General features: G+C 35.9%; 1 protein-coding gene across 7 annotated transcripts in view; it reads right to left on the reverse strand.

Moving 5' to 3' along the window:
* Positions 1-2138: 2138 nt before the first annotated feature.
* Positions 2139-18633, reverse strand: part of PTAR1 (protein prenyltransferase alpha subunit repeat containing 1) — a 44475-nt gene continuing 27980 nt past the window's right edge. For 4 of the 7 annotated variants that reach the window (XM_086415473.1, XM_086415472.1, XM_086415471.1 and 1 more), the window contains 3 exons: positions 16811-17024; positions 7873-8177; positions 2139-5512 (listed from right to left, as the gene is read on the reverse strand). In XM_086415473.1, coding sequence (XP_086271599.1) covers positions 5170-5512; positions 7873-8177; positions 16811-17024 — 862 coding nt within the window. In that variant the 3' untranslated portion in view covers positions 2139-5169. The remainder of the gene's footprint in view (positions 5513-7872; positions 8178-16810; positions 17025-18633) is intronic. The other 3 variants (XM_086415477.1, XM_086415476.1, XR_015169696.1) reach the window with 2 other exon arrangements.

Here is an 18633-nt window from a genome sequence, read left to right on the forward strand (position 1 = left end):
CTGAATATAAAGTTTTGTCCTAAATTTACTAATTTTTCTACACCCTGAGGAATAATAACAGATTAATAAAAGAAGTGCCAGGGTTAAGCTTTGTGGGCCATATTATTGTGCAGAAAGCACAAACTCTATATAGCTAATATGCTTGGAAGCACAAGATTTCATCAACAGAGTAAGCTACTGCTATTTTTTTCTTCTTTCTTTTTTTTAAGTAAACAGTTTGGTTTTATAGTGTTAACATGGCCTGGTGAGAATACAGAAGTCAAAGTTGGAAGCCTGAGGTCCCTAACCCCCAGATCCACAACTGACACGATAGCTTTGTTTCCACCATAAACATGACCTATTGCTGTCCTTTAGGAATACATATTCAACAGTTCTCTGAAAAGCACTTTAGAATCTTAAATATAATTAACAGTTATTTGCTATCTGGAGATACGGAATTCTGATCCTTCCCCTCTTCACACCCAAATACATAAAAAGCCACATTTTAAATTTCATGTCATTATTTACTTCTGTTCCTCCAATATTTGAAAAAATTAAACTTCCATTTCCCCCCCCTCTCAACTATCATCCATAAGCCTGAATTTGGGAAGGAGTTCTTAAAAGTCCTTAAAATGATGCAAAGGATTCACTTAGGACAACCATATGGCATTTCTGTTAGGACAGAGGGCCACTGTTTCCCTTTAAGCATGGGCTATACAGGTTTCAGGCTGATCTTTAGTTATGAATATGCCATCCTCTAAACGTGATGCCTCCAACCCCCAAAAAGTTAGCTGTTACTGAGAAAGAACTAATTCTTCTTGGTAGGGTGCTTGAAAATGCAAACCAAAACATCCTTCTTGCTCATATCAGTAACTCACTTAAGGATAAAATATTCCACTAGACCATGTCTAGCAGTTGGAATAAATAAAATAATCAATCGTTTAATAAAATTTTCACCCTTTGATTTTTACTTAAAGGTTAATTAAACTTAAACATAATCTTGCTTCAGCGAAAAGTAAGAAAGGCACTCAAAGAAACACAGTATATGCACAGTTATTTTTTAAAAGACACTATGTGATGGTAAATGCAATTCTCAGGGTTGACTTTTCCTGCTCACTGCCTTCAAAACACTGAACTTGCCTAAGCTTTCCTCTGCTTTCATGCACTTCTCTACTGAACAGGAGCACATCACAGAGTATACCCAAGCACAGGAGGGTGGCAGCATGTAAAGTGCTAGGGTCTGTTAGCTCTATTTGAGAAATTTACTTAGAAGACAAAAAGTTCAGTTGTTACAATGCTGTTCAAATTTTCTAGCATACTTTCAATATTTTAAAGTTTTAAAATGTAATTTTCTAGTAAGAAAATAATTAAGCTTACAAAAGCTTTTTGCAAAAAAAAAAAGTGTTTTCTAACTTCCTTTGATAAACTAAATCTTTAGCATCTTCTGTAATACAGGGGAACTAAGGTCGAAATTAGATTGTTGCATAGCAAGTGGTAGCATTCCTAACTCATATTTAGCCCTCATGTCTGATATCATCTTGTGCTATTAAGAGAAAAATACTAGACTGACAATTTGTTCTCAAAAATACTAAGTTTTACACACACATACATGTATATATCTAGACAAGCATAAATTCACATGACCTGAATATATCTAAATGATAGTGTATCACTATATATATGCATTCCTACAAAAAAGCCACATAAAAATCCAAGAACTTCTGTTGGCATGTCTTGTGTTACTAAGTCCTTATCTGAAGACTTAAGTGGCTATGTGTGACATCTTGTATATTTAATCTGATAAATAATGAAGCCTTGAATTTAAATTAGAATTGTACCACTGGAATAAGAAATATGACTCAAAGTCTGGGCCCAGAGAAAAAATGCTAAAACATAAAAAAGAAAAAGGGGACACTAAAAGGTATCAAATCCTTAAGTTTAAAAAAAAATGACTCACGGGTTTAAGAAATATCAAAAAAGTTCAAGTTGTGGAGGGGAAAAGGAGAAGCATAAAATGACTACTTATGCATAGATACAGATCAACAAATCTTTGAAATCAGTTTCCTCAGATACCCCAAAAGTGGCTCTGGCTCTATGGGCAAGATCTGTCCCCCAACATCATAAATGAATAGAAAGTAGTGTTCTTAATGAAAATGGTCTTCATTCTTCTATGAATTTTTAATATATATTAAAGTACAGTTAACTGATATTATACAGCTGCATTTCTTGGCTGGGATTTAACAAGCATAAACAAAGTAGTTCAATGAAGAAAAAAATCTAAATTAACTTATTCTATATGCAATAGCTGCTCCTAAGTATCATGAAGGCAGAATACATCATTCATTGACAATTCAGTGCTCTACTCCATCAATTTCTCAATCATAACTCACTCTATGCATCCTGCATGATTAATTTTCCCATCTTCAGTTAATCATTCATAAATTTAATAAATATTTAATAAGTCCTTACAATATGCAAGGCAGACAGAATCTGGGAACACATTACCAAAATAGGTACACTTAAAAAAGTAAAAGATTGGGGAGGAGTGATTGTACAGATATTTTATCTGTAAGATATTTACAGATCTTATTGCTTTTTTTTTAACTTGTCAGTAGTATTCTTGACCTAGGATGGTCTACAATTCTTCCAGTAAAAGTTGGATGAAATGTGTGTTAATCTAAATCATCTTTTCTTTTAACAGTGACATATTTATCGAAAAGTAAGTGAAGACTAATGAGTCTCTAAAAATAGACACATCCTTTCCACTGCATGAGCTCATTCAGTCCAAGAGATATTATCATGCTACAGCTAGTGAGCTGGATGTCCACCACTCAGAGTAAAGCACACAACTACACAGGGCAATATTATGTTTTTCTGTGAATGAACACTTGAAAACTACAAATTTTAGAAATAAAGTAGCACACAAGAGTCAGATACAAACTGTATCCTTTGGATATTTGTATTTTTACTTGGTACTTAAAACTATTAGGAAGACAGGAGACCAAGGTATATTAAAGGACTGCATGGCTTTGTGCAGGGGTGAGTTAAGAGACTTAAAACACAAGAAGACAGTTAACATCAAAGAAGGGCAAGAAACTTTGTGGAAGATATAAAAAAGTGTGGAACATTATAAAATTTAGCTGATGTTTCACAGGAGATTGTCTATACTCATGTCTTGACACTCTCACACTCACACACCAAAGCATAAGAAGCCCTATCAGTCAGGATACTTAAAATGATTCTTGGAAGAAAACTAACAGTGAGGCCAAAATCTGGCAACGTACATTAGAGGAACTGACTGGATCTCCACGTCATCTGTGTGTAGTTTACCCCTTAATCCCTGCAGCTGCTAAAAATCATAAAGTAATAGTTTTATCCAGAGGTCTAGGTAGACCTTGAGGTATTTGATTCAAAATATGCTTTGTACATAAAAGGTTATAAAATTATGCTCATAATGCCAATCATTTTCTCACCTAAATACTACAAAAAGTTATAAAAGGGTAATTTTTGCTCTAGGAGAGAAGAGCAGCTTCTGTCTATAAGTACCAGCCTAGACAAGCTTTTTGGTATTCTTAAGTCTCACTTGACAGTTTGCCACTCAACAAAATCATGATACACAAGTAAAGTACCTATTCTTTTCCCTTAAGGCAACGTTCCTCACTCAAGTCTAGAGTCTCCATAACAGTGAGATAGAAGAGGTCTGTTTTCCCTACATGTCTTCTTACCCTACAGGCAGCCTAGCATAAAAAGAGGAAAACAGGCAAAGCATGGTGGTCACACTGTTCCAGCCACTACTACATTTTATACACACAGGATAATAAACTGCCCCCCTAAAAGTTACCCAATAACATTATTAGGGTAACTTTTAGGGGGGCAATTTATACTCATATTTGTGTGTGTTTAATGGGGTATGGAATTAACTGGAAACAGGAGAATATCTTTAGTTTACATCTATGAAATATAATAGACAAGGAAAAATATACAAAAGTGAAGCTGACCAAAAAAAAACCACGGATGGGGAAAATAAAGAGAAAGGTATGTGGAAAGAAGAAATGCAAAGCACTGTTTCATATCAAGAAATCAGATATTACCTGATATTACTTTCAGATTATTATCAGATATTACTTTCACCACATCTGTCTCACCTATTTGAAAAATGCAGCCCTTATTATTGAAAAGGTAAGATGGATACTTTGGTACCTCATCCCTGATAAATTCAGTATCAAAGTTTCTAAATTGTTTTATTTTTTAAAATAAAGACTGAAGAACCAACCTTCAAGACTATTCTTTCCCCCTGGCTTTTGCCAGTAAACTTAATAATCCCTTCATAAAAATTTTGTAGTTTATCCAGTGTATCCTCAGTAACTTAAAAACTTTACAAAGGAAGGTTTTTAATGGATACATTTTTATGCATAAGCCTGCCATATTGCATGGTGAATTTGGAGGAAAATAAGTAGTAATAACTAAAAATGGCGTTCTAGGTTTTTTTAAAATTGACTTTAATTGATTGAGGTAAAAAAACTTATCAAAGCTAGTAGTAAAAATAAGTTTCCACTACAATTACATAAACTCATAAAATTAGTTTTTTAAAATAATTAGTTTAAAAATGGATTATATTAGAACTACGTTGTTCATATAAATTCCAATACTTCTGACTTTGGTTACGTTGGCCTATGACTCGAGTATAACATGCTAGTGAAAGAGAAATGGTGTGTATTTTCACAAATTCATCCATCTGGCCATCTGATTCTCAAAACAGCAATTAGATCGAGTAATTCTGAATTTGTATTGTTCTTAAGCTAAACTACAGCATAACTTTTTGATTACCAAAAAAAAAAAAAAAAGCCTATACAGCAACTGCACTGAGGTGGGCTGAGGTGTGTGTGAACCAATCTGGAGAATCAAATGAGCAAAGTCTCAAAGACAGGAATATACAGGATGAGAAGTTAAAAAGAAAAAAGTTAAGACTCACTGTTTAGCAAGAAGGAACTACACAGTTATTTTATAGCCAAAGGAATGCCAGTTCTTAACAAAATAAATAAAATGAAAGATTTCCTAGGGACTTTTAGCCTAAAGATGAAGATCACATAGTTAGCCAATAGTAGCAAACAGTTCATGCAACTATGTAAATAAGAAAGAAAAGCCATATTGCACTAAAAACGGGAACTTTGCAGGACTAATTCACCTCTTTCATTGACTCAATGTAACCAGCCATTTTCTGTATGCATTGGCAAACCTGGCCTGTTCCACGTTCCGACAGGTGGACAGTACTTGATCGATGAACCTGTGCTCCATTTCCAGGCCCAGGGAGTCTGGAGCTGGGGTCCGCTTCAGGCGTTTGATTTCCTGGGAATAGCCTTGCTTGCTAAAGTCACTGAGTCCATCCACCTCCATTGCCTGAGACGTGTGGGGGCCTGCTGGGATACCGTGCAAGTCACTCAAAGTTCCCCCAGGACTGTCGGCAGGTGACAACTGGATCACGCTGTGAGGAAACCTACCATTTAAGTGATGCTGAAGGTAGAAAACATGCCGTCTGTGAAAGAAGAGGAGGAGGAATAAAAGAGAAAAGAAAAACCACATCACAATGTCAAGCTTTTCAGAAGAAAACAGAAAAGTAAGTTAGACAATTTCCAAACACACAGTAGTGTTCAGTCTCACTGCCTCCGGTAACCCAGAGCGATCTGGGGAAGGAGAGTAGTTAAGATGTAGTCTCTGGTATTCGAACAGAGCTTCACAAGTCCAGATTACTAGTTTGTTGAAATACTACCCCAAAGGTTTTTAAAAAAACGTTGACTGAGATGAGGACAATCACCTGGTGCTGTTACTCTCTGTAACTATAATATGAAACCAGAGATGCGTTTTTGCCCAATCTCTGCTATAAATTAAAATATAAAACAAAACCAAAATTAACCTCATTGATAGCCTAAAAGACAAGTGATTTTCAGCAACAAGAGGATTAAATAGCTCCTCTAGAGGATTAGTCTATGGCCTCTATCCAGTACTTTCTTTAATAAGAACAGAACTGCTGCAACTGGACTTACTTATCTTAGAAACCCTCTGAATTTCCCCCTAATCCAGCACTACAGTCTCATTAAACATCCACATGTGCTAGAATGTGCTGGGCTCTGAGAAAAGTATGTTAAAACACACAGTTCCTGTTCTTCCCCTAAGGAGAGTTTTCCTGCTCTTAGAATCATCTGTAGTTATTTGTTAAAAATGAAGATCCATATGCCTAATTTCCAAAAATTGTGACAAAATGGGGTCCACATCTTTGTACAAAATAAGGTAAACTACATAGATTTTAGGTTGTTATATCTCATTTATATTAACAATTCTAAGCCTTTAAAAGAGAATTCTATTCATTTTCCTAGCTTATTCTGGAACAAAGGAGCATATAACATATTCATTTTACAGATAAATCTTAAAGGACAGAGAAGCAGCTTAAGGGCACTGAATCAGTAGAAAACTGGTCTGTATGATATATAGGTCTTCCCAACTGTCTCTTTTCCCCATTCCAAACTCCCATTAATCTTATGAACAAAGAAAGTTTCTGTTCTAACAATCTAGCTATCTTCCGAAAACAAATATAATTTTTAATATTCTCTAAGCCTAGCTATTAATGTGTCTAAATATGAAACAGCAACAAAAATCTAACACCAAAATATGCAAGTCAAGATCTCTCTCCTTTTCTAAAAATGTGGAATAAGACTGTCTTGTTTATAAGAGAAAAAGACAATTTTGTATTTATGAAGGTGCCAAAGAGGGGAGATTGTCTTTCATCTTCTAATATATCTTCCAAATATATTTAGTCTGGAAAAAGGGAAAAAATTTCAATTAACTTAAAAAAATACACAATTATTTAAAATGCCTACCTCTTGCCTAACACAGGCAAGTCATTTGTCTATAAGCATAATCTTGTAACTTGAAGTAAAATCTGTATATTTAATGCCAGAGATGCCTCCAACTAAGTGATAATCCAAAATAAACCAATCAGGGGATTTCCATACTTGGATTTCATTTCAAAATGAGAAGTACTGTCAAAGGTACTTAAAACTCAAGTTATGAGGTTGCTAACCCTCGTTCACACCTTCATAATAATCCTGAATAGTAAAATTAAACAAATATTAATAAAATATATTTTATTTTACCTTAAAAATAAAAAAAAGTCAAGAGATTATACTCAAAGTAAATTAATCTGCAGGCCATCATGGCTGAGAAGAACAGTAAAGCTTAACTATCTGTGTGTGCTCAGACGTGTATGACTCTCTGCGACCCCATGGACTGTAGCCCGCCAGGCTCCTCTGTTATGGAATTTTCCAGGCAAGAATACTGGAGTGGGTTTGCCATTTCCTTCTCCAGGGGTATCTTCCAGACCCAGGGATCAAACCCATGTCTCCTGCATTGGCAGGCAGATTCATTACCACTGAGCCATTTGGGAAGCCAAAGCTTAACTATTCGCAGGGTCTAATCATTGATTTCAACCCTGACTATACATCAAATTTACCTGTTAGGGTTTTTGCTTTGTTTGTTTTTTTTTTTTTAAAAGACAGATGGCAGCACTCTATCACAGAAATGCTAAGTATCAGGATCTCCAAAGATGGAGTCCAGAAACATTTTTTAGTTTGGAAGTAACACATGTTATTCTGTTGCACAATCAAGGATGAACACCACCATCTTGAGCCATTGGCAAAGATCTGTGCAAAGAACCTCATGCTCATGAAGACTGTGAGGAGGAGGCTATGGTAACACAAAGTCCTTTGAATCACTCAGGCAAAGTTCCATAGTTAAATTACCGTATTCACCCAAGGAGGCTCCAGTCAGATGTAAGACCTTCTGTAGCTCTCATAAGGACACACAGAGTTTCATGCAGGAAATACATCTTCCTTCTCTTACCTATGGCACCAAAGGGTTTCATGTCCTGGGTAGGCATCAATAAGATCAGTGCTGAATTCAACTTCTTCTTCTAGAAGATGGGGAAGATTTATCCTTGATTCCTCTGCTGAAGCCACTGCTTCTTCATCTTTTGGGAGAACTACAGTTGACTCACTTCTCAAAGGACTTTGCTCCAATACAGAACCGTCAGTCACAGTTTGGCTAATCAAAGACTTTAATAAAAATTGGCGGTAGTGAAATCCACTGTGGTCTGAAACATGCATGGATGCCCAGTGTTTAGTAGAAGATAGTTCATCAAGAAGAATCTTGTAGGAAGGAAAAAGGGAAGTGAAATGAGGAATTGCTAAAGGTTTTCCTTTCTCTGTTAATACTTTGAATTTCTTTCATTCATTCCTTGTTTTGATAATGCCATTCCTATCAATATTTTGTACATAACATCCAACACAGTGTTGTTGCTTAATAAATACTCATGTTCCATTTCTTTTAGAAAATAATAATTTTTTTTAATACTACAGAATTTAAGGACCTTTCTAATTGGCATACACATAGAACAGTCAGATTCTAAAATAAGGAAAGACTCTGGGTATTCACTTTTAATTTAATGCTTATACTGAAGGGAAAATATAAATTCAGAGGTCACTTTGATGGAAACTTTTTTTTGCATTTAATCAATCTGTACTGTATCTATTTGTTCAACAATAGACTCGGTGTAACTATTTCTTTGGCACTATTAAGTGTCATCAGGGCAGAAACCATGTCTATTTCGTTCACTACTTAATTCTAAGGGCTTAGTACAAAAACATGATGCATGAATAACAGGAATTTTCAAGTGCTCATGACTTTCACTATTTGTCTCAAACTTATCATCAATAAGTGACTTTTTTAAATAGGTAAGACAAAATTCAGCAGTGAATTGTTTAAATCTGCAAACTAAAGAATTTCAAATGGAGATAAAAAGGAAAGCAGCATTTCTGAAAAAATAAATTATTTGGCAGTGTCTCAGACAGGTTAGCAAACGAGTTTTGATCAGAAAAAGGTGTATTGAGGGCCTACCACATCTGTCAGAGAGAGGATTTTCAGACCACCTAAGGAAAAATGACATGTACTTATCAACAGTGAACCATACAGACCACACAATGCCAAAAAGCTCTTTTACCTGCTCTTCAGGGAGCTCAGGCAAATGCCTTCTCCTTAAGCAAGATCCCTCTCTACTTTTCATAGAGAAAACCAGAAGTCTTCCCTCTTCTCAGCCTCCATAGTTCTTGTATGTTCCATCATATATATTATAGAAATTCCTGTACACCTTTTCATCCCCACTAAACTATACAAGTTTTTTAAGATACTTATTCATTTCTAATTACTGTTCCCATCACCCTATACCCTATATAAAAATGTTTAATGAATGAATGAACAATTTAATAAACAAAGTGACTGGTAAAGACAGATATGATTACTCCCAGCTAGGATGGTCAAGTTTTATCAGTGAAATGTTTTAAACATCTCCTTTAAATTATAATGAGTTAATTCACAGCCACATAAATTTATTTCAGAGGCTATTGCTAGTGAGTCTCTGAGAAATGGATAACGAGATTATTTGATTTAAAAGGTGGGCAAAATAAACCCACCAGATAAACTTCTACCTGCAAAACAAAAACTAATCTTAAGGTTTTTGTTTTGTTTTTTTTTAATTATATTTTTGAAGACTTAACCTGCAGGAAATTCAGGCCATAATACAGCAGCATTTTAATTATGGTACAGCTTCTTACTATGTATTGAAAAGAATAGAAGACTTGTTTAAAATGAATTTATATAATGTGAAAAACATTTAGATTATTTCTACTATATATTTTCTACATGTAAAAATTAAAAATTCATTGTAATTTTGAGGCAAAAATAGCATATATTTAAAAGGTTTTCAACAAAACTAATTCAATTCCTAAAAACTCTTTTCTGAGACTATTTAAGAGAAAAATTCACTATATTCTTTTCCCTAAGATATAAAATGCCTACTAACTAAAGAAGAAATCTTTTAACAGGAATTTCAGGGTGTTTTCTTAGTAGAATAAAAGGCAGTGATTTTTTTTAAAAAGAAAGCAATTATTTTTAAGTGATCTTAAAGATACTGCACAAAGATATGGCTTAACCGGAAGGCACTGACAGAACAAATGACCTTTGTATAATTATTCTTTTCCAACATTCCACATAAAAATGAGTTAGTGAATAAATAAATTATAAGAAAACTATGGAAGCAGGGCTATGAAAGAGAAGATAACAGGTTTAAAATGAAAGACTACTAGAAATGCTAGTTCTTATAGACACATACACCATGAGTTCTGTACATTTTTTAAAAAACATTTGGTTTTTCTTCTGATTATACAAGACGATCATTATAGAAAAATGTAAAAATACAGAATATAAAGAAGCAAAAAAATCCCCACATCATTCATTATCCTACTGACCAACAATGACTAAACTTTTAATATTCTACCATACAACCAATCTCAGCTTTTTGCAATAATGCATCTGTATAATTTACTTAACACAAATTTTGGATATCTTTTATATCAAAATTTTATTTTACTTAAATTATAAATTTATTCCAATTTCATTAAGTATTATTCTACAACATAATTTTAAACTTTTGCATAATACTTCATCCTAAAGATTATCACAATTTAAACCATTCCCTCCTTTTGTTTCCACTTTGCGTAAGTAACACGCCTATGTATACACACATTTTAATCTATGTACATGTCTTATTTTTATTTAGGAGAAATTTCTAGAAGTACACTAACTGGAACAGTGAGAAAAATTCTGTAAAGTTCTTGATGTGTATTTCAAACTGCCCTCTGGAAGGCTGTATAATTTATGCCCCTATTGGAAGAAGATCTTAATGTTTGTTTCCTAAATTCCTCACCAATACTTTAGTTTTAGTTAATTTAGTAAGTGGAAGTCAAAGTTAAAGTTGCTCAGTCATGTCCGACTCTTTGTGACCCCATAGACTATACAGTCCACGGAATTCTCCAGGCCAGAATACTGGAGTGGGTAGCCGTTCCCTTCTCCAGGGGATCTTCTCAATCCAGGGATTGAACCCAGGTCTCCTGCACCGCAGGCGGATTCTTTACCGGCTGAGTCAACCAGGGTAGCCCAGTAAGTGGAAAATCACATTTAATTTACATTTCCTTAATTATGATTAAAGCTAAATATTTTTCCTATTCACTTATCTTTGTTTCTTTTACAAACTGCCTGTTTGTCTAATTCTCTTTTATAATTTGCTCAACTTATTCTTTGTTAAAGTCATTACTGTTCTTATGGGTTTGAGATCTTTATATATTAAAGGTATTAAGTTTCTGTGTTGTAAATATTTTTCTTAATATATTACTGCAATTGATTTTTTAAATTCCTTTTTTCTTCACGTTTTTATTTCACTTAAGAGTTCAGGTTGGTATGTGAGATTAAAATCTAACCACTATTTTCTAAAAACTCAATCTTATTAGCATCACAAATTGAAAAAAGAATCCCTTCTCCAATCATGTGAAATGCCATATTTATCATCAATGAAATTTGTACACACTGTGCACTGGAATTAGTTTCTAGGCTTTTATACTCTCTCTACTGTGTCTATTTTTTGAGCCATATAGCAATATGTTTATATATTTAAATGTTTATAGAAATAGACATTAAAACTGTAGTACTGGCTCAAAAAATAGAAACATATAGCAATATCACTCTAGTACTCTTGCCTGGAAAATCCCATGGATGGAGGAGCCTGATGGGCTGCGGTTCATGGGGTTGCTACGAGTCAGGCACAACTGAGCGACTTTTCACTTTCCTGCGTTGGAGAAGGAAAGGGCAACCCACTCCAGTGTTCTTGCCTGGAGAATGCCAGGGATGGTGGAGCCTGGTGGGCTGCCATCTAACGGGTTGCACAGAGTCGGACACAACTGAAGCAACTTAGCAGCAGCAGCAGCATAGCAATATACAGAGTTCCTTATTTTTCCTTTTTTTTCAACAATTTCTTAACTATTCTTGAAGCTTTATTTATTAGAATTAATTTTTGAAGTTGAAAAAAAATTCTGATTTTTAGTATAGTCACAGAGTTGTATAGCCACTGCTGCTGCTGCCGCTAAGTTACTTCAGTTGTGTCCGACTCTGTGCGACCCCATAGACGGCAGCCAACCAGACTCCTCCGTCTCACTACTGTCATCTAATTCTGATACACTTTCTTTTTTCTTTTATTGATATATAATTGATTTACAGTTTCAGGGGTACAACATAGTGATTCAATATTTTTATAGACTATACTCCATTTAAAGTTACTATAAAATGGCTATATTTCGCTGTGCCACACAATCTATCTTTGCAGCTTATTCATTTTACATATAGTAGCTTTTACTGCCTAAATCTCCTACTCCTATCTTGCTCCTCATCCCTTCCCTCCCTACTGGCAACCACTAGTTTGTTCTCTGTATCTGTGAATGTTTCTGTTAAATTCATTCGTTTACTTTATAGAGTCCACATATAAGTGATAACACACAGTATTTCTTTTTCTCTGTCTGGCTTATTTCACTACGCGTAATACCCTCTAAGACCGTCCATGTTGCTGCAAATGCTGAGTAATATTTCATTATATATATTTATATACACATATATATCAATCACATTTTCTTTATCCATTCATCTGTTGATGGACACTTAGGAAGGTTTTGTAGCTTGACTTCTATAAATAATGCTGCTATGAAAACTGGGGTGCATGTACCTTTTCAAATTAGTATTTTTGTTTCCTTCTTTTCTATTGCTGAGTAATATTTCATTATATATATTTATATACACATATATATCAATTTCATTCTTTTTTATTGCTGAGTAATATTTCATTATATATATTTATATACACATATATATCAATCACATTTTCTTTATCCATTCATCTGTTGATGGACACTTAGGAAGGTTTTGTAGCTTGGCTTCTATAAATAATGCTGCTATGAAAACTGGGGTGCGTGTACCTTTTTCAAATTAGTATTTTTGTTTTCTTCATATACATAACCAAGGGTGGAATTGCTAGATCATATTGTAGTTCTATTTTTAATTTTCTAAGGAAATGTCATACTGTTTTCATTACTGTCTGTACCAACTTACATCCTTATCAACAGTGTACAAGGGTTTCCCTTTTCACTGTCTTTGTCAACACTTTGATGACAAATATTTTGATGACAGCCATTCTGAAGGGAGTGAGGTGATATCTCATTGTAGTTTTGATTTGCCTATGTCATTATTATAATTTCAAAACATTTTCATCACCTTCAAAACAACCCTTATTCCTATTAGGAGTCCTCTAATTCCCCATTCCCCCCAGTCTCTGGCACCTACTAAACCGCTTTGCTTGTTCTGAATATGTCTCATAAATGGAATACTACTTCTAACTGTTTTCAACTGTGACTGTTTCCCTCCACCCCACCCTGAAAAAATAGATTATTTTAAAATTTATTTCAATATATGTCCACTGAAAAATACAAACATCATAGGGAACAAAAAATAGAAAATTAAAACCTCTTATAATTCTACCCCATAGCACTAGTAAGTATTCTTTATTCTGTAATCTATTTTTTTCCTGACTAGAAAACACATGCTTATAGAAAATATAACAAAATATATCCATAATGGCACTGTGTTGGTGTGTATAAATATCTGTTGCACACTTATAATATGCCAGGTACTATTCAAAATACGTTAAATATTATTCAATGCTAATAACATAAAAAATTATTAGGCCCATCTCATATTTAGTTTTATATCCTTAACTTATAATTAACATTTTCCTTTAAATAAAAAGTATAATTTCTAGTAGCAACAAAATATTCTACTTTGTGATGAACTGCAGTGAAATGCATTCCTTGTTATTAGACTGTTACCAGTTTTTCACTATTATATACAGTATTTTTATATATCAAACTCCCATATTTAATATAATATTCAATGTTTACTGATCACTTAGTATCAGCACTAGGGACAGCCACTTTATGTGGATTCTCCTACTTAATTTACATCACTCGAGGAGGTAGAATTGTCATCATCCCCAATTTACAGATGAGGAAACTGAGGTTAGAGACGCTAAGAACCCTTTTTAAGGCCACATAGCAAATTGCTAGTAGAGTTAGCATTCATATCATGCTTGTATGACCACTGAGTGGAGCCTTTAATCACTATATCATACTGCATCTCCCATTTTTTCTTTAGGATGAATGCCTAGAACCAGAATCGCTATATTAGAGATAACACACATTTTAAGGTCTGGTAAATGCTGCCATGTTGCCCTTTGGTAAGATTTTTATCAATTTCTATAATGCTTGTCTTTATATTATACCCTTCCTTTGTGGTTCACCTGGTAAAGAATCTGCCTGCAATGCAGGAGGCCTGTGTTCGATCCTTGGGTTGGGAAGATCCACTGGAGAAGGAAAAGGCTACCCACTCCAGTATTCTGGCCTAGAGAATTCCATGGACTGTAGAGTCCATGGGGTCGCAAAGAGTCAGATACAACTGAGTGACTTTCACTTTATACCCTTACCAAGCTAAATATGAGCACTTTAAAAAATCATTTTCAATTTTCTAAGTAAAAAAATGCTACTCATTTTATATGTGTTTTTAAGCTGCTCTAGACAACTAATACTTTTGTGATTACTTCCTCTAACAGACAAAGCACTGTAGGACATGATCTCCCTGTTGTTCAGTTGTGTCAACTCTCTGTGACCCCATGGACTGCAGCACACCAGGCTTCCTTGTCCTTCACCATCTCCTGGAGCTTACTCAAACTCATGTTCATTGAGACAGTGATGCCATCCAACCATCTCATCCTCTGTTGTCCCATTCTCCTACTGCCTTCAGTCTTTCCCAGCATCAGGGTCTTCCCCCATCATCATGATCTCCTAGCTGGGCCCAACAGCTTATAAGAACAGAAAATGGATTTTGTAAATTCAGCACCCTTCACTGAGAGTAAGAGATGGTGGCAGTGGTGATAGGAAAAGTGCCAAGATCCCCAAGGCAGAGGAGGGCAGGCTGACAACATGTAAGCCTAGCAGTGGACCAGGGCAGATGAGTTCATACATGACTTATGAGATGGTCTCAAGGAACCAAGAATTCCACCTTGGCCCTGTGTTTCTGATATATGGACTGCTTCTTTAAAAGGTCCACATCAAGGCAAGAAAGTTTCCAAAGAGCTCTCAGCTCACCTGGACTCTGCCTTCCTTTATCCACAACCTTCCCCTTTCCTTTCCCTACCTCCCACAGGACACCAAGTTGTGCAGCTGAGATGACTGACTTTAAAGCACTCCATATCCCCTATACCCACCAGATAACTTGTATTCACTGCTCCAGGCCCCTGAGAATGTAGCATCGCTCCCTCTCGCAGCTGTTGTCAATGAGCCCAGTCAGAGGAGACATTTCTGTGCTCCCAATGTGCCTGGAAAATTCCCTCAGTTTCAGCAAGTGTTACCCTGCTTTGTAACTGTCAGTATCTGTTTCAACTAGATTTTCAATTTGTTGGTAGTAAGCTTTTTGTCTTTATGCCATATCCAATGTATAGTACAGTGTCTGGTAACAATAAAATTTCACTACTTTTTTCATGAATGAATTGCACTGAGTTAACCTAGCTGGCAGTCAAGTTCCACCTAAGTTTTCTACCTATGCGGAGCAGAGAGAGGAATTCTGTGAGCCTCTACTAGGTGCCCAGTACTTTATACACATTAACACAAGTAATTTTCACAATAATCCACGGAGGCAGGCAGCAGAGCCCCTATCTTATAGATGAAAACATTAAAGCCTTACTTTACACAAAGAGCTAATAGGGCCAGAATCTGAACCTGGGTTAATGTGATTCTGTTTCTCTTTCCATTCCATTAGGTGGCCACCCCTCCTGAAATGCAAAGCCATGTAAGCTGCAAAGAATGCCTTCTCTTTCAGAATCATTGGCTTAAAATCCCTCAGAAGCGAAAGCTCTCCTATTTATTCTGGAGGAGTCTCTGGCTAGCACAGAGAGAGAGGAGAGGGGACCTGAAAGGAGATACAGGAAGGGGAGGTAAGCAAAAATGGAGAATGCGAGCCCATTAATCTAAAAGCGCCATGTGAGACATTCTGACTCCTTTAAATTGTCTTAAGCCTGGAAAGCTTTTGGAAGAGTACTCTAGATTCTAAAGCACTGATACCATAAGAAGTGAAGAAAAAATAGAGAAGCTGTAGTATGTAAGAAGGAGTACAGGGATACCTGGCTCTCATTCTGATGAATAATAAATGATACAACTGTGGCTGAGTCCAAGCCATTAAAATTCTCTGGAAACTTCCATCTCCTCATTTCTAAACTAAAAGGATTAGGCAGTGACAGTTCCCAACCTGGTTCTGCATCCAAACAATCCCCTGAGCCTGTGAAAAATACTGATCTTTAAATCCTACCCTCATTTCGATTCAGTAGATGTAGGGTAGGATGTAAGAATCGTCAGGTAATTTACAGACTCGGCCAAGTGTGGGAACACCTGGGTGAGATCTCCCTCCCCAAGAAAAGAGATTGTGAAAAGGCAGCCAGCTGATCTAGCACATTAAGTCACATAACAAAAGGCTACCAAGAAAGAACAATTTCAATTGTATCAAGTTTAATCATCTGTTCCTATTTCAGGGCAAAAGGAGTTATACTCAGTCTTCCTTACTGCTTAAACCTTCTTTGTTCTACCAGTACACTAGCCTTAAACAGTGCCAAAGCTGTGCGGGTGAGGGATGCAAACTTGTTTTAAATTGCCAGTTTCCCTCGAGGTATCAGTTGTTGCAATCCTCTCTGGGCTACTGGGCCATTACTTCTCTAAAAGCTCCTCTGAGAAGGAATTACTACATACTACCAGATGATTTAAATGGCAGACAGACACGTGCCTAGGGACACAAAATAACACCCTACCTTGGTGTCTAGCTTAGCCAGGTGCTGTAAAACCCAGATGCGATGAGACCAGGCATTATAGTTGCTTGGGTATCTCCCTGCTGCTTCACCACAGACCTCCATCTCTTCTCGTATTAGTTGCTGTGTCCTTTCTGCAGGAATTATTCCCAAGTTTCCTTTGGTCATAAAGGAAGGCAAGGAGGTTTCCTGAATTAGCTGTTGTAGCACCCATCGCCTGTTAAGGTAACATGTGGGCAAGAAATGAGTAAAGAAAATAAACCAGAGAGGGAAACAACCAGAGTTCTCTTTGTTCTCAATTTAATTTCTATTCATAGACAATGCAAAGTAATGCCCAGTATTCAAGGGTCTTTTTTGGAGGGGGAGAGTTGTTTGTGTTTTTAATGATAATAATTTCAGCACCATGGATGTAGGCAGGGTGTGGAGGGGTAGTGGGGGTGAGGATAAAGGACAAAGATTATAGAAAAAGCATTCTAAAATGTTAACATCTGTCAAAAAGAAAACATCATCAATTTGGAAATGACAACTCCAAAACTTCATTTGGCCAGGAAATGTAAAGGCAACAGGACTGTTTGTGTGTGTGTGTCTGATTGGTGGTACTGTGGGTATGGGAAGGAGTGATATTAATTATTGGCTGGTAAATACTCAAAAGAAGCACAGTTCACTTTTAATTATATGTGCATGCCTCACCCTTTGTGTGTTTGCAAAGAAGAAGCTGCATTAAGCTTTTATAAAGCAAAATTTCTATATTATAGCATAGAATCTTCAAGAAAAAAAACCAATATAATTAGTGAAACCATCACAGAGGTTTTAAATTTCTTCATCTATAATCTTCCCCTTATCTAAGATTTTTATTAGCATACATTTAAATGAAAAGCACTCAAAAGTGCCTCTAACCACTTACTGTCTTTAGTTTTTACAAATATTTTCTCATAAGAAAGCCTTCTTTATAGATTAAAATTTTCAAGCCAGGATACAGGAAATTGAGTAACAAAATTCACTTTTGTCATTTTCAAATAATGTTATTTTTAACAACCAAAACTTGCTTTATAAAACCTTAGACAAGTCAATAAATCGATGGATGCATCTATGTTAGTAATAACTCCCTTCCTCTACCATCACCCCTTTCCTAGTCTCCATACACATAATCATACACTTCTCTGTAGTCTGCTATCCCAATTTCTAATAGGGAGAAAGTACAACCAACTGCATCATTTGGAAGCAGCTGCTCTGCAATGCTCGAGTAAGGCAATGGCACCCCACTCCAGTACTCTTGCCTGGAAAATCCATGGACGGAGGAGCCTGGTAGGCTGCAGTCCATGGGGTTGCTAAGAGTTGGACATGACTGAACGACTTCACTTTCACTTTTTACTTTCATGCATTGGAGAAGGAAATGACAACCCACTCCAGGGTTCTTGTCTGGAGAACCCCAGGGACAGGGAAGCCTGGTGGGCTGCCATTTATGGGGTCCCACAGAGTCAGACACGACTGAAATGACTTAGCACCAGCAGCTCTGCAATGCTAGCCAAAGGCAAGGTTACAGTTAAGATACCTTAAACTGACTTTAAGATCCTAAAAATGCTCAGGATTTAAGAAAAGTTAAAAGTGGCTTAATAAACTAAGAACAGATTTCTTCAGAGAATCTCCCCATTGACCCCAACCAGTAAGCCCAGACCATCTCATTTTAGTCAAAGATGTTATGTGTGATTCAAGAGTAAAATGCTTCCAGATAGCCAGGATTTTGAAAAGAGTTCTTACATGCACTTCAATTATCTGCCTCAGCTTTTAACCTAAAAATACTCTTTGCATTTATGGTCTTAGCAACT

Source organism: Bos grunniens, chromosome 8 (assembly GCF_055505025.1).
Source record: "Bos grunniens cultivar Pamir isolate PY7600 chromosome 8, Bosgru_T2T1.0, whole genome shotgun sequence".
NCBI classification, from domain to species: domain Eukaryota; kingdom Metazoa; phylum Chordata; class Mammalia; order Artiodactyla; family Bovidae; genus Bos; species Bos grunniens.